Source organism: Vipera berus (genome assembly GCF_964194415.1).
Source record: "Vipera berus genome assembly, chromosome: 3".
Lineage (NCBI taxonomy): Eukaryota > Metazoa > Chordata > Lepidosauria > Squamata > Viperidae > Vipera > Vipera berus.
In genome coordinates this window covers 149,790,045-149,813,272 of record NC_138204.1, presented here as the reverse complement: position 1 = coordinate 149,813,272, position 23,228 = coordinate 149,790,045, and the positions used below count along the sequence as shown (strand labels likewise).

The following is a 23,228-nucleotide window of genomic DNA, read 5'->3' as shown; positions in this document are numbered from 1 at the left end:
AGACTGAAATGACATTGATTGTATGTGCCTGTCTTTCAGTGTAGCTTAATCAGAATAAGAAATCTAGATATAGGTAGTCCTCAACTTTACACAACTACAGTTGTGCCCAAAAATTATGTTGTTAGGTGAGCTTTGCCCCATTTAACAACCTCTTTTTTGCCACAGTTGTTAAGCAGATCCCTGCAGTTCTTAAGTGAATCGGGCTTCCCCCATTGATTTGGTTTGTCAGAAGCCAGCTGGGAAGGTTAGAAATGATGATTACATGACCCCGGGACAGTGCAGCTGTCATAAATGCATACCAGTTGCCAAGTGCCCAAATTTTGATGTCAAAATGGGGATGCTGTAACAGTCGTAAGTGTGAAAACTAATCATAAGTAATTTGAATGGTCGCTAAATGAATGGTTGTAAATTGAGGACTACCTATTGTTTTTGAGTTAGTACCCTGTTGGCTCTGCTAGGATTACTGGAGTATATTTTAGTAGGTTTTCTTAAGAGCAAGCTTTAAGAGTAAAGTGCTTTGAATTAATTAAAAAAAATGCTTCCAGGTTCAGACATGTTTGGAATATTGTAATAAACTCCTTGTGGAGTTTATTGCCCTTGAAGACAATGCACCAGCAACTTTTAGCATTTCTTATTATGCTCATATAACACGGCTCTTTTTTAAGCTGGATGAGCTGCCTCCAGTCTTTTGTGTGCAATTGAAAGAGATGACTATCACTTATAAAGCCCATCATGATGTAGGACCAGGCTGTTTGTAGGTTCAGCTCACTTCCATGGTCTCCGCTCAGCCTGTCTGATCTAGCAGAGAAGGCATTCTTCAGGTTTCTTCTGTCAGTGTCATCTTGTAGGATTCTGGGCTTGTGACATCTCTGTAGTAACATTTCCCTGGTGATCTAGATGGCCCTTTTTTACTTTTTTTGAGACTGAAGACCTGACTGTCTTTGGGTCAGAAGGTTAGGTGAGCTCTGCTACTGTTGATGCGCTTTTTGTGATTGGGATTATTGTTTTAGTCTTGGACACTATGGGATGCAGGTTGTAATTAGTATGTTAATTTATGTACTGTACCAATAGTTAGTGCTGTGAGATGGGCAACCCTATAAATATTTAAATAAATTTTTAAAATGTGAATGTGTTTTGGTGACACATTCAAACAGCTGCTCAATCCCATAAAATGGTGTTCCTTCTTTAAAGAGTTGCCAGCAGATGTTCAGTGCTCATTTCGGGGCATTTTTTTTTTTTTGGAATCAGAACTTGAAACTGCAAAATCTTATGTAGGAGCAGATTCTACAGTCTTAATCTATTTTTTTAAATCTCTGCATGGTTTCAGATAGAAAGACTGAAAGTGGTTATGGGGCATTGTATGGGGTATTGAATGACCTTGAGGGACATGAGAAAGAGATGCTGCCCAGGGAATAATCAGAGAAAAGGGGGAGGAGACTGCAACTGCTTAATGGGTAAAGAAAGTTAAAAATGATCCAACCTAACGTATCAGATAGTTAAAAGTGGGAGATTTGTATTTTCAGACTTAGGATTCTTTGAATGTAACCTTCCAATAAAGTAGAATTAGCTCATCTGGTTGTCTCTCCTGCCTGGCTTGCTTCAGAGGCTGACAACAGTGAAACATTACAGGTATTAACGTAGCCACCACTTGCATCTTCTTAAATTAATGTGCCTTTGGGAGAATCACTGTGTAATCTAGGGGAAAGATCTAGCTGCTTAAGGTGTTGTAGAAATGTGTTATCATGGCTTCCTTCTGCTCCAGAATAGTTTGTGCCTTTGAGTCTGAAAGGCTACTACACAGGTCTAATGTTGTTTTTCAATATTGCTTGCCACAAAATGGCTGCTTGTAATAATATCTATATGGCAGTTGCTCCATGTGGTGAAATGCACTTTGCCTTGTAATTGGCTGCTGCTATGTCGTTTGTTATCACAGCATATTGCTGAAAATTCCTGTTTAGCTTTTTATAGCAACACAGGAAAAATGAAACCAATGTATATAACCATCCAATATACATAAAGGAAGCAAAACATGAGATGGCCAAGCTGTGGTGGCCATTTCAAATGAAACTTGCCCCAGTGACCTAGATAAATAATATTTGGCTTTTAACTAAAACAAACATATCCGTTCCGGTGTCCAATCCGTGTGGCCCAGAATAATACAAAACAAAATGAGCTTGTGATGGTCTGATTTTGTGACAGCTTTGGATTAAGACACACATCACAAGAAGAGAAAAGTCATATCTCTCAAGTTGCATGATTAACCCAATTTTGTTTTGGTGATCACTTCCTTCTGACAGCCTAACAAAACGAGGCTATGTTATGCTCAACTTCTTTAGTAACTATATGTATCTGCACGTATACAGTTACTCTTCTGATCATTTACAGACTGCAAAAATAATCAGCTAATACCTTTTGACATGACATGAGGAGAACAGCATATCAATTCAATATCAAGTAGCTTATCATATGAAAATCCCAGTGTTATTTACATGATGTGACCATAAGGAGCCAAATGTCACAGTTAAATTTTCATATTTTATGGATTTTTTAAAAACCTCATATTTTAATCAATATTTTTTATAATTTTTTAAAATTGTAGACTTAATGATAAGTCTATGCAGTAGCCAAATTTCCTTTGTCTTAAACTATGCTTCCTATGTAAAAGATAAATCTATCAGAAACAGAAAAGGCTGTGCAATGCATGTCACAGATCTTAACTGAAATGGAGTGAATTTCCTGACATCAGGAAAGTTTCTTAGCTAACACAGGTGCATCCAGAAAATATAACTGAAATATCTATGAATTTGTTGTGACTAAAAATATATATTTTTAGTTTTTACAAAACAAAATGATAATTATTATCAATTTGAACGCAGGCATGCTAGCTTTTCAGTGAAAACTGAGTATTTTTCCTCACTACATTGAATTAATGAGGCTTTTCTACATAGATAAAGAACCATTTCCCCCCTCAAACATGAAAATTTAGACATGATTGAGGGAGATATGTTGGGAACTAGAACTTCTGAGGTATTGATGATGATGAGATCGGAGCATTAAGAAAACATGCCTTGATGTAAAAACAGAAGGAAAATGAATCTTTCTTCATTATTTATTTTCAAGTTTGGTCATTCCAACTAATATCAGTATAAATTCTAAAAAAATGGATTGTATGGTTTCTGTAGTTGTTCACATAAGCTTTTACCAAATGATACAGAGTTTTGTAATCGGCACTATATTTCTAGGGTTATAGTGATCAAACCATAGTGACTCCTTTGACAACCATGTTTGGCACTAGAGTGGGAAGAGAATACTGTAAAAATTTCATTATTATTAGTTGGTAATTTTTTAAGAATATGGAATTTTCATTTAGTAGACAGTAGCTGGAAATAAGGTATTGATTGTGACCAATATTGCCCAAAATCATGATTGAGCTGGGCAGCCCATAAATTTAATTAATTAAATAAAATAAAAGTTATAAAGTTGCTGCACATGATAACTTTAGAACTATTTTTTTAAAAAAATATTGACATTGAATCTGTTCTCTTGATCTTCATAAAACAATATATTTACAAAGGCTGGTAGCCTAACACAGAAGTGTATGAAACAAGACAGAATAATGTCATATGCATTATGACAACATTTTCAAATGAATAAATTTTGTGCAATTATGTTACGACATGCATTTGCCTTCCCCAGTGGATGTCTATATTGTAATGGTTGTTCTGGCAATACGATTTTTTTGTAGAGAAGGTTTGAGAGAACTTTGAGCACAAAAGAGCGCACACTTTTTGTCCGTTCATTTAGATTAAATTAACTTGCTCAGCCAATTACTGTACTTATTTCTTTCCACAAATATCATAAGGCTTGCCACTAATACCCTTATCATGTCTCATATTTGTCAGTCTGATAATATCTTCAAAAATAGATTCTCAGGATTCTGAAACATATTAATGTTGAGCTTTGATCTAGAAACACAGTAAGACATTTCATATTCTAAATCAGGGGTCCCTAATCCCTGGTCCATGGACTGGTACCGGTCCATGGCCTGTTAGGAGCTGGGCCACACAGCTGGAGGTGAGTGGCAGGTGAGTGAGCAAAGCTTCATCTATATTTGCAGCTGCTCCTCAGCGCTAACATTATTGCGTCAGCTCCACCTCAGATGATCAAGCATCAGATTTTCATAGGAGTGCAAACCCCTACTATAAACTGCACACGTGAGGGAGTTAGGTTGCCTGCTCCTCCTCCCCTCCCTGGTCTGTGGAAAATTCGTCTTCCACAAAACTGATTTCTGGAGCCAAAAAGGTTGGGGACCATTGCTCTAAATGGTTCAGCAGAAGGTCATTTGTGCCTGACCAGCTTGAAGTGTAGTACAAGTTACTTCCACTGTGCTTAAAGGAATGAAAATAACAGGAAAGATTTTGACATACATGGTTATTTAAGTAATTTGGTATATTTAACTCTTGGAAGTCTGCAGCTGTGAAAACTTCATAATTTTTGCTATCTGATGATGAAGGCAATATTTATATGGTTATAAACTACAAAAAAAAAATAGTTTGAAGCATGATCTCAGCTCATCCCGCACAGAGGCAAAACAGTGGTCTTGCACTTACTCATTATTCATTTAACTTGGCAATTTATAGAAGAGTCTTTATTCTGTCAGCAGCATTACTATCAGTGCTGCTGGAGGAATAATTTAACATTCTCAAATATTAGTCTGTAAGAGGAGTTTATTGTAGTTTTATAGAGAGTCCCACTCTGCAGTAACTTGGGAAGAACAAAGGCAGGAAGTGTAGAGGAATCTTACAATACTTATGTGGGATTAATGCAGCACAATTCCTGATACCGTTGCTAAGCTCTGCATGATTTGCTTTGTCAATACAACAGCACCTGTTTAAAGAATTATTAATTGCTAAGTAGATACAATATTTGTTATGTATATGTTCCTGCAGTTAAAACTTTCTTTACTAGCTGATGGTGGACCACAGCAATAATGAAAGTTATTACTGAAAATATGAAGTACTATATTATATTTGACTTTCTATTTCTATTGAATATATTAATCCTTGCCAGCTTCTTGTCCATTAAAGTATTAGTGCATCTTGTTTACTCCTCCTATTTCCTTTAAACTGCTCAGATATTATAGAAATAATTGCCATGTACACGTGCACATATATTGTATATTCCACCACCTTTTTCTAACATTGAATAGGAACGCTATTCCCTTCACTACAGATACTATATAATAATTTTCTGCAAGTCTTTTACGAGGACAAAAGATCATCCTCAAAGGAACATCTTTTGGTTATTATTTTCAGTGCCCTTTGTCAAGTTATCCCACTGATGGGATCCCTCAGGTTAGCTCTTAGCTCTTACAAGAGTGCATTATTTTTCTTTCATTTTAAATCCCCAGTATCCTGTCGTATAATTACTTTTATGATTCCAGATATCTGCAGAAGCTTGACCTTTTGTGTATTGCTACAGTAATTATACAACTGAATAGCTCTATACATACTCTTGCATAATTTTGCAGTGGGTTTATTTGGATTTGTATTGAGTTCAACTTGATACAAAAATGGTCGGTAATTAGCATATAATTTATAAAGAGGCCATTTTAAACCACTCTTTAACTTCATATATTTTAAACATTCTTAGGAAGAAATTTTTTCCCTTTGCTTTGTTGGTAATGTTTTCACTTTTCTACTAAGTTCAGTATTATTTGCTCTGCCTTTGGATGTGAGGAAAAACGTGGTCCAAACTCGCTTTTCCATTTGTTTGAAGTTTCTTTTAAAAAAACAAAACCTTTTTCCTGTTTCTTTGTAAGTACAATCTACCAATAAACAGTGTAAATAGAAAGGATAAAAGCTACAGTTCATATGAAGTAATACATTTTATATGACCAAATAATTTTTCCAAGTTTATTAAAATCAGTCTTTTTGATTCACCGTTAACGGTAAGAGTCACAAAAAGGAAAAAGTGAACTTTTCTTCTTTTGGCAAGGAGATGGAACCTAAAGCCACTTCTCACCTCACAGAGGAGTCTTATTCCCTTCGGTCTAATATTCTGCCTTCTAACAAAAGTCATGGCTTTCTATCCAGGTGGCTGAGGCTGATTATGCGGTAGTTGTGCCAGGGCAAGGTGGCAGGAGAAGGAAAGAAGACTGATGCTGCCTGAAACGTCTTCCTTATCATGGGATGAGGGTTAAGTGACCATGTAGCAGTGACAGTCCTGAGAGACAGCTGCAAGAATAGCCAGGCAGCATCCAAGATCTACCATGAAAGCAAATCCACCAGATCTTTCTTTATTTCACCAGCAGGATTTTGCCCTCTAAAATGTTCTCTGTGGCTCTCAAGGCCCAATTCTCGGATTCCTTTTTAAAAATAGCCAAGTGGGAACGGGAAGAAACTTTCAGGCCCAAGGCCCCTCCAGTAGTAGCAGACAAGTTGTATCTCTTATCTAAGGGGACTATAAAATGTTCAGCTACATATAATATGCTTTTCCCCCAGACATTAAGGGCTGGTTGGGTGGGAACTTCCCTCTCCCCTGTGGTTGTTTTGTTGTGTGCTTGTTCACCAATTTAAAAGGTAAAGGTAAAGGTTCCCCTGCACATGCGTGCTAGTCGTTTCCAACTCTAGGGGCCGGTGCTCATCTCCGTTTCAAAGCCAAAGAGCCAGCGCTTGTTCGAGGACGTCTCCGTGGTCATGTGGCTGGCATGACTAGACGCCAAAGGTGCACGGAACGCTGTTACCTTCCCACCGTAGTGGTCCCTATTTTTCTACTTGCATTTTTACGTGCTTTCAAACTGCTAGGTTGGCAGAAGCTGGGACGAGTAACAGGTGCTCACTCTGTTACGCGGCACTCGGGATTTGACCCGCCAAACTGCCAACCTTCTGATCGACAGGCTCAGCGTCCTAACCCACTGAGCCACAGCATCCCTTTCACCAATTTACCTTTTGGTAAATTGTTTATGTATTGTTTGTTAGATGTACAATTTAGTCCTGGGCTTACATTGGCAACTGGGATTGGGAGTGCCATCACTTAACAATGCAGTTGCAAATTGTGGCGTCATATTAGTGCATCGCTTCTCAACCACAATCCAACAGTCCCAACTGCTGTCAATCCAGGAGGTATGGGTTATTAAGCACAAAGTGACAGGGGCCCCAGGTAATGAGGGAGCATGCTGTGGGGGTTGGGGGCAACCCTTAGAGGCCTTAGGACAGACTGTATGCAAGCTGAGGGAGGCCCAGTGCAGGCTGCATGCAAGCTGAAGAAGGCTGGGGAAGAATTGGGAGGCTCAGTGAAGTCCGTGAAGAAGTTGGGATAGGCCAAAAGCAGACCACATTCAAATTGAGGGAGGGCTTGGGAGACCCGGTGCACCTCACATACAAATTGAGAGAAGCTAGAGGAGAGCTCGGGAGGTGCACAGCAGGCTGTGTGTGAGTTGAGGGAGGCCTAGGAAGGTCAGCAGAGACTGCCTGTGGGCTGTCAGGGGGTGCTGCAGGCTGGGAGTGACTTCAACCTTCCCTTCCAGCTTCCCCACTGATTTTGCTTGCGGGAAGTTGGCAGGGAAGGTTGCAGATGGTAACTTGTGACTGTAGTTCCCTGAGATGACATAACCATGGGCCAGGCATGCAAGTGTTCACATCTTGATCACATGACCATGATGCGATGGCCCTAGAGGACCAGTCATGTGTCCATTTTTCAATGTTGTCATAACTTGGAACAGTTGTCACTGAATGAATGGATGTAACATGACAACTACCTATAAATGATATTTATTTTTTCTTCCTTTTGATTTATTATGTGTACACTTCCCCAGAGTCACATAGTCTAAATTGAACAGCCTTATAAATCTAAATAAATCTGTAAATTAATAAATGGACGGTGTCCTTTTGTGCTTCCTGAATTTTGCCTAGATGGAAACTTTCCCAGATAGTACACTTGACTCAAGCTAGATGTGCAAATAAATTTGAGAATGTCTCAAACATCTATGCTGAGTCACAAAGAATATTCTAAAAACTTAATACTGATCCACCTTCAGAATTTTTCCCTTTCCTGAAAGTCAACTCCCATGACCAAGAATTGTAGTTGGACAAAATGCAGCATTTTTCAGAGGGTGGACCCGACACAATTTAGGAGGGGAAAGAAGATTAAAAGAATGATCCAACGTTTTCAAATACAAATTTCTTTATCGCAGTATGCTGTATTTTACTTCAGCTTCCACGTATCTGTCTTTTTGCAAATTGGTTATCAAGCTGGGATAATAAAAGAGTTAAGCCACATTTAACTGAAGTCAATTCATGCAACTAAAGGGATGGAGTTTTTTCTATAGGATAGGAAGAAGCAATAAGCTTTTTCTTCTAGCTAGAAGTGGGGAAATTAATCCTTTCTCATCAGGTCCATATTCTGGTATTTTGTGGTTAGTATTATTACTGGTTATACAACACCCTAGCTCAGATTTGGATGATCAGAAGCAATCTGAGCAGGTTCTTGAGATAGATCCCAACTGCTGACATTCTGTTAATTAAATTATGGTTAAGGCAATGCTGAAAGGTTCAACTTACAAAGTTTCCCTGGAGACAAAACAAGAAGTCTGTGTTACTTCTTGTTGCAACAGAAAAAGTAAAGCATGTATTTAAAGCCCTGTAGTCTTTGACTCTCTTGAACATAGAAAGGTTTATTTATTTATTTTATTTATTTTATTTAATTTGTATACCGCCCTTCTCCCGAAGGACTCAGGGCGGTGAACAGGGCAATAAATACCAAAATACAAAAATTAAAAACAGATTAAATCATAGTGCCCAAATACAATAAATAAATTACTTAAAAACAATAATTAAAACCCAAATCCATCAGACCAGGCCGGCTTGTTCAAACAAATAGGTTTTTAGATCATGTCGGAAGGAGCGAAGGTCGGGAGCCATCCGGAGCTCCACCGGTAAATGGTTCCACAGGTCAGGAGCACCCACAGAGAACGCCCTCCCCCTGGGGGCCACCAGTCAGCATTCTCTGATCGGTGGCACCCTGAGGAGGCCCTCTCTGTGGGAGCGCACTGGGCGGAGGGAAGTTGATGCCGGCCGCAGGTGCTCCCTAAGGTACTCCGGACCCATGCCATGTAGCGCTTTGTAGGTCATTACCAGCACCTTGAATCTCACCCGGAAGGCAACTGGAAGCCAATGCAGCTCACGGAGCAGAGGTGTAACATGGGAGTATCGGGAGACCCCCAACACAACTCTCGCGGCTGCATTCTGCACCAGTTGGAGCCTCCGAGTGGTCCTCAAGGGCAGCCCCATGTAGAGAGTGTTGCAGTAGTCTAACCGAGAGGTCACAAGCGCATGAGTGACTGTACGCAAGGAATCCCGGTCTAGATAGGGCCGCAACTGGCGCACCAGGCAAACCTGGGCGAAGGCCCCCCTAGTCACAGCTACTATATGATCTTCTAAAGAAAGCTGTGAATCTAGGAGGACTCCCAAGTTTAGCATACTTATTGGGGGTGGTTTTTTGGTTTTTTTGTTTGGGTTTTTTTTGGAGAAGGAAATGCACTTTCAGCTCTTTTTAAAAGAGTGTAGTGAAAGTTTGAAATTGAAGTAAGGAAAGAAGTGCAAGTAAACCAACAGTCAACAGAACTCCTTTCTTGACAATATTAGCTTCATATAGCTTGGATTTTAGCATGGCATTTCTCCAGAATAAATATTGGTCTTGGAAAAAATAATAATAAAAACAATTCTGTCACAAAGGTTACCTAAATAACTACAGGGTCTCAAATTATATACATGATTTAGTCTTCCCTGGAGTTTGTTAACTGTAAATTTAACCAGCAACAATTTTTAAAACTGCAAAGAAAAAGGAAGCAATAAATTAAAATCCATTTTTATGTTGGTTGTCATCAACAAGACTGAAATAACTTTTCATGATCACCAAAGATTATTTTTTCAGTTTTATGAAAAGAATTTGGTGGAAGGCACTGTAATGAAAAGCTTCTTGTTTATGATGACATTTTTAAAAAGAAAATAAATTGGCAGCATAAGGTATTACAAAAGGGTAAAAGACTTTAAATTGGACAATTTGATTTTTTTTTTGAGTGCACTTCATAATCTGATCAATGGGGACAAATTTATGATAACTTCCCCTTTTTTCTTTGCAGCTTCTTGCTTAAGAAGAGATTTTTTTTTGTCTTGGAGTATCAGTCTTTTATTTCCTCAGGAAGGAAATTTATTCTGTTTTCAGAATAAATTTTAAATTGGTTTTTAAAAAAATCTAACCTACAGAAGACAATGTTGCCCTTATAAATGGGCTTTGACTCAAAAGGTGCATGCATGTATTGCAGTGAATTGCTAATAAGTTTAGGACTTTTTCGCCTCATGTTCTTCAAATTTTCTTTTCAACTTGTTCACCATTCCAATGTTTGCATTAGTGGACTACTGTGAATTACTGCATTCTAATAGATCCTGTGTACTGTACAAAGTCTGTGGGGGACCATCACAAGTGCAAAAGGATTCCCTTTCCAGATATTTGTTTTCCAGAATCTGGCAAACTGGGACTAGCAAAAGGAATGCAGAATCGTGTGGTCTATGGTGTGTCTTTGTGGCATTCATGAGAACATCACATTTACAAGACTATTTATAGGAGGGGTTGTGGTGGAGCTTAAGCTGCATTTTTTGAAGTCAATTTGTTTCCTATGGAAAAAAAATATTCCAATTAAATTTAGTGAAAGATTTCAACATGTAACTAGAATTTGTAACTTCCACTGAAATAATTGAAAGTTATTGTTGGTTTCTCAGCCCATTCTTACTTTAATGGGAGCAGTTTGGCTTTGCTTAGGCATAGGGATTGTTCACCGTTTGTATTCCAGATTGCAATTAAATGTTGTTTAGCTAAACCCTGAAATAAACTTAAATTGGTTACATCTTTTGGGATGAAAACTGAGGGATGCTTGTAAAGGGAAGTGGTGGAGAGAGAATTTCACTTGGCTTTATTCCAAGGCTATAAATGTGTGTGTGTGTGTGTGTGTTATGTTTTCAGCCACACTTGCTTTGTTTGTCTAAAGAACCTACTTTTGTTCTAGATGTTGACTTGCAGGATAGCATTTAAGCAGGGGCATCAATCACAGGCAGAAATGGGGAATAGGAATCTGAACCATATAATTCTTTAGCTTTTTATGTTCTCATGAAATGGATTGTGATCTGCACAGTTCTTTTAGTAAAAGCCTGGTTATGCTTTTTTTGTGTCTTTTAAAGTTCAAAAGGATAAAACATTTAATTCTTTCAGAAAGGAAAATTCAGCAGCAAAGCCAAGAAAAACTTTATAAAACTACATATTCTAATAAAATCTAAATCAAACACTATGGGTAAATTTATTTTGAAAAGACAAGTCAAGTTCCTTATTTTTCATATGTATATTAAAGAATATACATTAAGAGGTACCATTTGTAAGAACAGTTAAATTACCAAAATAAAGTTCAAAAGTGAGGTTTTGGAAAATAAATAAATTTAAAAGGCATTTTTTAAAAAAAATAAAGGATTGTCTTTTATAATGCAGGACATATAGTTACTGCAGGTATAACACATCAGCCTGGTTTGATTTTTCAGATGGACTCCTCCTTGGGTGTAAAAATAAGGTAAACATTGCAGAATACTTTAGGCCATATGAATGTTTTACATTTTTTTTTAAAAAAAAATGTAAACTAGAAAGAATAAAAGCAAAAACTTCAAGATAGAAAAGAGAAAAAAGTAAACAAAGAAAAATAAAGCAAAGCTGAAAGTGCAGAAAAAGAAAAAGAAAGACAAGTGACTTCCAACTTATTTTTTATAATAGATTATAAGTATATATTTAAATTAGCCTTTATGCTATGGCTACAACATAACTTTCATTTTGTTCTGTTATCTTCTGGTTTTTTTTCCTAATCAAGCTCATGTATTGTATTTCATTTTGTTATGTTTCATGCAAAATGTCCAAAAAGAAAAATCCTGATGATGTTTTAAGGGGTCAAACATCCTTTTGTTGTTTATATTCTGATTGTGATGCCGTTCTGTACGTGAAATATCTTATGCCACTAGGTGACAAAGTGGATGTTTACTTAATTCCCCAATTTGTAGCAAATCAGCTGCCCCTCAGTATTTACAGAGGGTCTGTTTCATAAAACTGTGAATAATGAAACAGTAAACAATGAGTCTAGAGAAATTTGGGGTTAATTTTCACAACGTGTGGTTTTACTCTTCGTTCCATAAGCACTTCTTCCCTCTTCCTGTCACAAGTGATTCTGTAAAATGTACCTGTAATTTCCCCCCTCTCTTCCTTGCTCAGTTATTCACATTTCGTTGGGTTAATCTAGTTGCAAGAGATCATGTGGCTTTCTTGCAGCAGCTGGCCAATATTTCTTCAAAGCAACTCATCAGCTGGTGGTTAAGGGTTTGCCTCACTTGCACCATGTGGGTAACATTGGTTTCTCCTGTCTGAATCTTTCACAAACTTGGTGGAGGGGGCCTCTCAGTCACATTACTGTGTATTAATGCTGCCTGCAAACGGCAAAAGCCTTTCCACAATATATTGAAGTCTCGTTTCTAATTATCAGTTAAACATATACTAGACCATGGACAGTGAGAGCTATTTCCATGCCGAGTGTAAATAATCTGTGGCCCCAAATTCAGTGATACATTAATAGTAAATAGATTTTTTGGGAATAGAAATAAATCAAAATAGGAATAAAAAATAGGAATGTTAAGACTGTAAGATTTAACATGCTTTATTTTTTTTAAAAAAAACTAATATTCCTCAATTATTTCAGGCTTTGAAATAATTATTAATATTGAGCACCATTGAATAAATTATTTTTTTAATGGCTGTTACATTATGTCTCTGTTTATCACAAAAGAATAAATGTACCTAATGACAAAAGGCAGCCTTCCATTTCGTGAGAGTGGCATCAAGTATGTTATTTTAAAATGTAACTGAGTTGTGAGGCCACAACCAGTTTATTGGCCACAGAATCTGCTAGTAATGTATTTGGTAGCTGACAAATATCAGTTCATACAGTTGCAAGAAAAAGTATGTGAACCCTTTGGGATTATGTGGAGTTTTGCATTGGCCATAAAATGCACTCTAAACATCATGTAAGTCACAACAATAGAAAAACACAGTCTGCTTAAAATAATACTACACAAACATTAGCTGTTGTCATGTTTTAATTGAACATAACATGTAAACATTCATAGTGCAGGGTGGAAAAAGTATGTGAACCCCTAGCCTAATGACTTCTCCAAGAGCTAATTGGAGCCAGAAGTGAGCCAACCTTGACTCCAATCAGTGTGATGATATTGGATGTGTTGCTGACAGCTGCCCTGCCCTTTAAAAACACACACCTGTTTTGGGTTTACTGGTCTCAAGAAGCACTGTCTGATGTGAACCATGCCTCGCAGCTCTCAGAAGACCTATGATCAAGAATTGTTGACTTGCATGAAGCTGGAAAGGGTTACAAAAGTATCTCCAAAAGCCTTGATGTTCATGTGTCCACGGTAAGACAGACTGTCTACAAATGGAGAAAGTTTAGCACTGTTGCTACTCTCCCTAGGCGTGGTCATCCTGTAAAAATGACTGCAAGAGCACAGCGCATAATGCTTAATGAGGTAAAGAAGAATCCTAGAGTGTCAGCTAAAGACCTACAGAAATCTCTGGCACATGCTAACATTTTTGTTGACACATCTACAATAAGGAAAACATTAAACAAGAATGGAGTACATGAAAAGACACCACGGAGGAAGCCATTGCTGTCCAAAAAAAAATATTGCAGCACGTTTGAAGTTTGCAAAAGAGCACCTGGATGTTCCACAGCACTACTGGCAAAATATACTGTGGACAGATGAAACCAAAATTAAGTTGTTTGGGAAAAACACACAACACTATGTGTGGAGAAAAAAAGGCACAGCACACCAACATCAAAACCTCATCCCCACTGTAAAACATGGCGGACAGAGCATCATGGTTTGGGGCTGCTTTGCTGCCTCAGGGCCTGGATGGATTGTTGTCATTGATGGGAAAATGAATTCCAGAGTTTATCAGGACATTTTGCAGGAAAACGTACGACCATCTGTCCGCCAACTGAAGCTCCGCAGAGGATGGGTGATGCAACAGGACAATGACCCAAAGCATACAAGTAATTCAACAAAACAATGGCTTCAACAGAACAGAATACACCTCCTGGAGTGGCCCAGTCAGAGTCCTGACCTCAACCCGATTGAAATGCTGTGGCATGACCTTAAGAGAGCGATTCACACCAGACATCCCAAGAATATTGCTACACTGAAACAGTTTTGTGCAGAGGAGTGGTCCAAAATTACTCCAGATCATTGTGCAGGTCTGATCTGCAACTACAGGAAACGTTTGGTTGAGGTTATTGCTGCCAAAGGAGGGTCAACCAGTTATTAAGTCCAAAGGTTCACATACTTTTTCCACCCTGCACTGTGAATGTTTCCATCTTATCTTCAATTAAAACATGACAACAGCTGTTTGTGTAGTATTATTTTAAGCAGACTGTGTTTTTCTATTGTTGTGACTTACATGACGTTTAGAGCGCATTTTATGGCCAATTCATGCAAAACTCCACGTAATCCCAAAGGGTTCACATACTTTTTCTTGCAACTGTACATTGATTATGTGCCATTAAGTCATGTTCAACTCCTAGCAACTGCAAATATCAGTTCATGCATACTAAGTGTAAAGGTGGCAACAGGCAGGGCTGTTGTGTGTGTAGGTAGTGAGACCTGTGCAGAGTGATCCTTCCCAAGTGTGCTTCAGGAGTCTGACAGTGTTTGGCTGAAACCGCTTATTATCTTTTGTGTTAAATAGAGATAAAGGTGATGGTGAAAAGTGGGAGAAAAAAATTAATTAACAAAGAAAAGAGGTGAGGGAGCACCTCTGTTTTTATTCATATATGCCATAACATTGAAATGTGTTATAGAATTATGGAAATTCTAGGATTTTCTCCAGTTTTTTACTGAACCCATTAAAGAGATTAGATCTAGAAAAAAATGATCTAATGTTTAAAATGTAATTTCCTTCTTTTAAAAAAGTATCAAGCTCCCAAAATATGATCATGTGACAGGAATGGTGGTGTGGCAGTCATGACTTCCAGGAGGGGTCATAATTTTTTTCGAGTCCATTGTAACTTCGAACGGTCATTAAGCAACCAGTCCTAAATTGAGGATTACCTGTAATATGAAAAAATAGGTGTCCGTTGTTTGGGATGAAATAGAAATTCAGGTTTTATCTGTTACATCTAAAGCTTAGTGAATTGAGGTCTGTAATGCTGATAATTTACTGTACTTGACTGGCCTAAATTTCAATAAAATGAGATGGGACATGAATCAGCTAAAATCTCATCTTGGACAGAAAGTCAGTTACCTTTCCAGAAGGCACACAATCGCAGCAGTTTTCACAGGATTTAAAATATTGAGAGAAAAGACTGGAAGAGATAACTGAGATAAGATTCATAATGTACATAAGCAGTATAATAAGTTCATTAAATATATTATTTAGCAATATTATTAGGCTACATTTTATATAGTTGATATTTTTTAGAAAAGGATGCCTGGTGCCATAGTTATTCTTTGTCTCGCTGTGTGTGTGTGTTTCTGGCTGTCTTTAGTATATTTTTGGAGTAGATTTGTGGCTATTTGTCTTAACTCTTTTGCTTTTTTAATTACAGGACTCCTTGGTAATGGCCCATCTAAAGGATTAAGGCCAGGATCTGAACAGCTAGAGAATGAGAAGGATGATGCATCACAAGTATCCTCAACTTCCAATGATATCAGTTCTTCAGATTTTGAAGAAGGGCCCTCAAGGAAAAGGTAAGATTCTTTTAAATTCATATAATTTAATAGAATGTAGTCTTATAAATAAACCTAACAGTGGAGCCATGCTGAAGCATCTCATTAATTCAGTGGAAAGTCTGGGTGAAGATGAGGGACTTCCAAATGTAGATTTCACTCTACATGTTTACTGCATGGCCTCAAGAAAGACATCGCCAAAAGCCGTGTCTTCTCTGCTTCAAGAAAAGGATCTACGTAAAAGAATTACGAAAGCAAACCCAAAAATAATGTCAAAAAAACCCCCCATTGATATGTATGTTGCTTTTAATAATAAAATAATTATTTGCTTATAATGAAAAGCATTTTTCTTAGGGGGAAAAACTTTTCGTTTGGATTTGAAGCTCTTTCAAAATCTCAACCATCATAACCTTAATTTGAAGAGGTTTCTTTAAGGCATTGCTTGGTTTTCTGAAAGATTTGTTTTTAATTTTGCGGTGCTTGACTTGCTGAACAAAACATGCGGCTACACCAAAAGACGGAGCTTAAAAGGCATAGATAATCAAAAATTGTTGCCAGCAAACAGAGCCCCGTAATAAACATGATAGTTATTCTAGTGGCTCTTGTAAAACAATATTTTAATAATGTTGCACTTTTCTCCTTAGATCAGTAATAAAATCCTTTTTGACTCTTGTTATGCTATATTCTGGGCCTCCTCCTAAATAGGCACAATAAAGTAAAATGGAGGATGTAGTTGAGCCTACATGTGTCAAAAATAAAATATATGCTACCATTATTTCATGTTTTGTATTAAAGAAGAAAATTGAATGCTTGAAGAAAAATGGTTAATAAAAGGCCATTCAGGTAATTCTGGACTAACAATGACACTTGGTACTAGAATTTCCACTGCTAAGCAGTGTGGTTGCAAAATGCAACTGTATCACTTATCAGGAACAATCCTTGTAGTCTCAGAGTTTATCTATCGTATCGTATCGTATCTATCTATCTATCTATCTATCTATCTATCTATCTATCTATCTATCTATCTATCTATCTATCTATCTATCTATCTATCTATCTAATATCCCACCCATCTTGCCTAGAGGCAGCTCCAGGCACCTCACAAAGTTTGTATTGTTAACTGAATCCCACTATCATTAGGTGAAGCACCTTCCTTCTGGCTTCCCACAATCAAAGTCAGTGGAAAAGCCAGCAGGAAGATGTAAGTCCCAGGTCCAAGTGGCTGCTGTGTGTAGGAGAGAGCAAGGGGATGGCAGTCGTGCAAGGGACGTTGAGAGGGGGTATGCCAAAGATGCAGTACTAATCAAGGAAGGTGAGCAAAGGTGTGAGAGGATGCAAGAGAGGTGTGGTGGGGGTCAGAGGAAGTGTACGGGAGACACAGGCTGGCAGAGGGTGCACAGATAGAGGAGATTTGTATCTTGCAACTTTCCCTGTTCACTTCCCCATCGATCTTCTGGGGAAGCCTACAGGGAAACTTACAAATGGTGATCACGTAATGGTGGGCCGCTGTAACAGGTCATCAGTGTAAGCATGTTGCCAAGCACACAGATTGCAATCACATGACTGCAGGGTGCCAGGACGGCAAAACTCCAAGGCTCAGTCATAACCAGTGTTCATTCAGTGCTGTCGTAACTTTGGAACAAATTGTCATAGGGCAAGGACTACCTGTAATATAGCTCTTATGTTCTCTGTTCTCTGAATATGCAGAGAGCACTTTCCCTAAACAATTTTGTTTTACGGTAACATTTAATTTAAGAAATGGGAGGGAACAAATTGTCAGTTCTGCTTGTGAAGAATCAGATCCATTTATAAATAGGCATTTAAGTCTGAGAGAGAAACAATGATATGTTACTTAAAATTTTGTACATAGAACTTTTAAAAAGTCAGCAACTTTGTCCCTCAGAAATGTCCAATAGCCTTAAAGACCCTCTACTTCAGGGGTGTCAAGCTGCCAGCCCACGGGCCGGACGCATCACGACAAAACCGCGCCCACCCCATTGCCGGCAATGGGGAAAAAGTTCCGATACGTCGTGCAATGTCATGTGACGTCGCAAGTTTGACACCCCTGCTCTACTCTAACTAAACATACAATTTTTGAACTATTTTATAATTAGTGTTTGGGAAATGTGCTGTCACAGAAAATAATTCACTTTTTCTCACCTATTATTTGAATACATTTTATCTATATTTTGTCTTATTGACTTGACACAATTGGACTTATTGACACAATAACTTTCCTACTATTACTCAGTATTTTCCCGTGGGTTTAAGCAAAAGCTGAGGAAACTTGAAAGCAAGGAAAATACTCCAGTTTAATTAGAGTGTATTGATTTGCTTCTATTTCTTATTCAAGCAATTAATTATGTAAACAGCAGTGTGCATAATATTTAAATCAAGGAATTAATGTCAACCGCAGGATAGATATGCCTTACAAACCTATTTTGCCTCAACTTGGCAACCTAGCTTACTGAAAAGAAGGTTTACATTGGGTGGTGAAAATAGAATTAGGAGACAAAATACACTATGAGCAACTTTTCAAAAATTGAAAAATAGAGATATCAGATAGCAGCATACTGTATTTTAATGTTCAATTAGTGCAACTCTTTTAAATATTTCTGTGGTTAAAATAGATGCTTTAAGTAAGTGATCATTGTAATGGTACTTAAGATTTGTAGATGATTTCAGGATCTGCCAAACTGAATGTATTTTATTATTATAATCCCATTTCCTCAGCCCATACCATTTGGGCAGGCAGGGGTGGCATGTTGCAGACCTTGTCAGCTAAAGAATTCCAACTGGTGGGGTCCAGGAAGAGATTGACATTCTCTCCATTGTCCACACCCTGTGGAATTATTCTCCCCCTCAGTGTCTCCCCCCCCCTGGTCTTTTAAAAGATGTAAAAGCACTGCTCTGCTTTGTGGTATACAGAACAGCACACAGTCATAGAGCTCCTTACTGTTCTGAATACCTTCCCCCGCCTTTTAATTAACTTTTTAATACTATTTTTTAATCTGTTCTTGCTTTTTTAAATTGTAAATTTCATATATTGGTTTTATGTTTCCATTTCTTTCACTTGCACACTGCCCGGTTCCTCTATAAGGGAGACAGACGGTTTCAAAAATTTGATAAAGTAAAAATAATGGTAAATTGAAAACCTTACTTTTAAACAATGCTATTTTAATGGGAATACCTAAATATCCATGGAGGGACTTACAATGCTTTCAGAAAGTATTCAGACCCCCTTCACTTTTGTCAATTTTGTTATGCTGCAGCCTGATTCTACAGTTATTGAAATTCATTTCCCCCCCCCTCATTTATCTACACTCAGTACCCCATAATGACCAAGTAAAAACAGAAATGTCTGTAAATTTATTAAAAGGAGAAAACTGAAATGTCACATTGGCATAAATATTCAGATCCTTCACTCAGTACTTTATTGAAGCACCTTTGGCAGGCAGTAATTACAACCTCGAAACTTTTGGGGTACGATGTGACAAGCTTTGCACACTTGGATTGGAGGATTTTCTGCCATTTTTCCTTGCAAATCCTCTCAAGCTCAGTCAGGTTGGATGGCGACCATAGGTGGAAAGCCATTTTCAGGTCCCTCCAGGGATGTTCAATAAGGTTCAAGTCAGGGCTCTGTCTGAGCCACTCTAAGACATTCACAGAGTTATCCCTAAGCCACTCCTGTGTTGTCTTGGCTGTGTGCTTAGGATCATTGTCACGTTGGAAAGTGAACCTTCAGCCCAGTCTGAGGTCTTGAACACTGTGGAACAGGTATTCATTAAGGATATTTCTGTACTTTGCTCCATTCAGCTTTCCCTCAACCGTGACTAGTCTCCCAGTCTATCCTGCTGAAAGAGACCCCCACAGCATGATGTTGCCACCACCATGCTTCACGGTTGGGATGATATTGGGTAGGTCAGGGGTCAGCAACCTGAAACAGTGAAAGAGCCACTCGGAACCGGTTCCCTCACAAAAGGAAAAACTGGGAGCCGCAAAAAATGTGTGTGCATGTGCGTACATGCGCGCATGTGCAGAACAGGGGTTGACTGAAGAGTGGAGCCAAGGCGAGATATGCACCTACCCTGCATATTTGAATTGATTGGTTGAACTTTTTTAGTCCCACTTTTTTTTTTTTGACTGCACATGGCAGAGGACTGGGAGCCGCAGGAGACGGCTGAAAGAGCCGCATGCGGCTCCGGAGCCGCGGGTTGCAGACCTGTGGGGTAGGTGATGAGTGGTGCCTAGTTTCCTCCAGACATAATGCTTAGAATTGAGGCCAAACAGTTCATTCTTGATTTCATCAGACCAGAGAATCTTGTTCCTCACAGTATGAGAGTCAGGTGCTTTTTAAAAAAAACTCCTAGCGGGCTTTCGTGTACTTTACACTGAGTAGATGCTTCCGTCTAGCCACTCTGCCATAAAGGCAAGATCGGTGGAGGGTTGCAATGATGGTTGTCCTTCTGGAACTCTGTCCCATCTCCACACAGCATCTCTGGAGCTCAGTCAAAGTGACCATCGGGTTCTTAGCCACTTCTCTTACAAAGCCCCCTCTCCCTCGATTGGTCCATTTGACCAGACGACCAGCTCTTGGAAGAGTCCTGGTTGTGCCAAACGTCTTCCATTTGAGAATTATGGAGCCCACTGTGCTCCTAGGAACCTTTAGTGCAGCAGAAATGTTATTGTAGCCTTCCCCAGATCTGTGCCATACAATAAGCTAGTCTCTGAGATCTGCAGGCAGTTCCTTTGACCTCACAGCTTTTGCTCTGCTACAGTATGCATTGTCAGCTGTAAGGCCTTCTATTGAGAGGTGTGTGTGTCTTTCCAAATCATGTCCAATCAGTTTAATTTACCACAGGTGGACTCCAATCAGAGTGTAGAAACATGTTGGCAAGGATCAGGAGAATGGAAGGCACCTGAGCTAAATTTCACGTGTTGTTGCAAAGGGTCTGAATACTTAGCCAATGTGATATTTCAGTTTTTTCTTTTTAATAAATTTATAGACATTTCTAAAATTTTGTTTTCACTTTGCCATTATGGGGTACTGAGTGTAGATTAATGAGAAAAAAATGAATTTCAACCACTGTAGAATCAGGCTGCAGCATAACAAAATTGACAAAAGTAAAGGGAGTCTGAATACTTTCTGAATGCACTGTATGTATTCAGCAAAATACAATGTCTAAAAATAGAAAACTGTACAATAACAAAGAAGATGAATGCTGTGTGGGATTTAGAACTATAACAACTAGGGCAATGTATCTAAGTGAGTTGGAGTCACCCATAACCTGTTCTTACAAAGCAGCCATGATATGATAATAGATATGTCAACATTTTCCTTTGAGTGCAATTGAAAATTTAGCTGCAGTTATTTTATTGGTGTTTTTCTTTGAATCTACATACCGTGTGTGTGTGTGTGTGTGTGTGTGTGTGTGTGTGTGTGTGTGTGTGTAAAGGTAAAGGTTCCCCCGCACATGGCGTGCTAGTCGTTTCCAACTCTAGGGGCCGGTGCTCATCTCCGTTTCAAAGCTGAAGAACCAGCGTTTGTCCGAGAACTTCTCTGTGGTCATGTGGCCGGCATGACTAGACGCCAAAGGCGCATGGAACGCTGTTACCTTCCCACCGTAGTGGTCCCTATTTTTCTACTTGCATTTTTACGTGCTTTCGAACTGCTAGGTTGGCAGAAGCTGGGACGAGTAACAGGCGCTCACTCTGTTACGCGGCACTCGGGATTCGACCTGCCAAACTGCCGACCGTGTGTGTGTGTGTGTGTGTGTGTGTGTGTGTGTGTGTGTGTGTGTGTGTGTGTAATATTGCATAACATGAAATATAACAATTATGGGGTTATATTATTATCTACAGTTTGGTAAAGTTTGCCCCCTAGTGGTTAAAATGTTCCTGTATTCCTTTAGCAAGAATGATAGCATGCTGCCACTTAAAATATGCATTTAATTAAAGAGCATGCAATCTAGGCTGTCAATGATTCTCACACTCCCATAACTAACATATGCAATGTCTTAGTTTTCTAGTGCTGCAATGCCACATGTTCTGTATATATCTAGCTATGTGCACTGGAACAAACTGCATGCTTTGTACCAACAAACAAAGCAAAGGCCTATATGTATGTTCCTTATTGAGTAGTAAATCAGGTTTAGGCACTGATAGAATCTTGTTCTAATTAAATTGCTCCAAGCTTTTCCACAGAAGACCATTTCTATATTATTGTACCAGCAGCCAGTGTCTTGATGAAAACAAGCTAGAAAAACTTGAACCCATGTCTGCTGGGGAATCTGACATAGAGATTCTACATTGTATATACATTGTGTTGATAACCAGGGGTGAAAATGAGTTCAATAGCATTCTTTAGGATATTAATACTTGCCAAGCTGTTGAAAGTATCCAGAATCAGGCAATACCTTTATTAAGACCAGCCAAAACACACCAATTGAGCCAAATTTGTGTCTTTTTCAAAAGGTATGATTTTGTACTCAACAAAGAAATTGATAGCTGCTTCTTGCCAGTTACTTAGAGGTCTTCATCCCATTTCCTAACACACAATAAGTATATTGAAAGGGTTTTTCATTGTACCATGCAGCTCCATCTGGATTAGAGTACTGTATAACAAGGACAACTCTCCATGTAGGACTGGAAATTAGTGTCCAATGAAGGATGAAATAAACACTGACATGTATTGATGTTCGATTGGCTGATTTAGGAATTCCATGCTACAGAACAGAGGTATAAAGTGGTACAATCATTTATTTATTTATTTTATTTATTAATTTAATTTGTATACCGCCCTTCTCCTGAAGGACTCAGGGCGGTGAACTAATTTAAAAATTATTAAAAAGTAATTAAACAGTGCCCATAATAAATTAATACAGATTAACAGTTAAAATCCATTTATAAAATCCAACCCCGTCCCATCAGGCCAGGCCAGCTTGTTCAAAAAGATGGGTTTTAAGATCGCGCCGGAAGGAGCGGAGATCGGGCACCATCCGGAGCTCAACCGGAAGATGGTTCCAAAGATCCGGTGCACCCACAGAGAATGCCCTCCCCCTGGGGGCCACCAGTCGGCATTCTTTGACCGGTGGCACCCTGAGGAGGCCCTCTCTGTGGGAGCGTACTGGGCGGAGGGAAGTTGACGCCGGCCGCAGGTGCTCCCCAAGGTATTCCAAACCCATGCCATGTAGGGCTTTGTAGGTCATTACTAACACCTTGAACCTCACCCGGAAGACAACTGGTAGCCAATGCAGCTCGCGGAGCAAAGGTGTGACATGGGAGTGTCGGGAAACTCCCAACACAACTCTCGCGGCTGCATTCTGTACCAGTTGGAGCCTCCGAGTGGTCTTCAAGGGTAGCCCCATGTAGAGAGCGTTGCAGTAGTCAAGACGAGAGGTCACGAGCGCA

At 38.9% G+C, this 23,228-nt stretch overlaps 1 protein-coding gene across 3 annotated transcripts in view; it reads left to right on the top strand.

Annotated features, from left to right (window-relative positions):
• JARID2 (jumonji and AT-rich interaction domain containing 2) overlaps window positions 1-23,228 on the top strand; it is a 256,135-nt gene that overhangs the window by 131,693 nt on the left and 101,214 nt on the right. For all 3 annotated transcript variants that reach the window (XR_014025984.1, XR_014025985.1, XM_081324217.1), the window contains exon 3: window positions 15,698-15,839. Coding sequence is in view for 1 of the 3 variants with exons in the window: in XM_081324217.1 (XP_081180343.1) it covers window positions 15,698-15,839 (142 nt within the window). In the remaining 2 variants the exon portion in view is untranslated. The remainder of the gene's footprint in view (window positions 1-15,697; window positions 15,840-23,228) is intronic.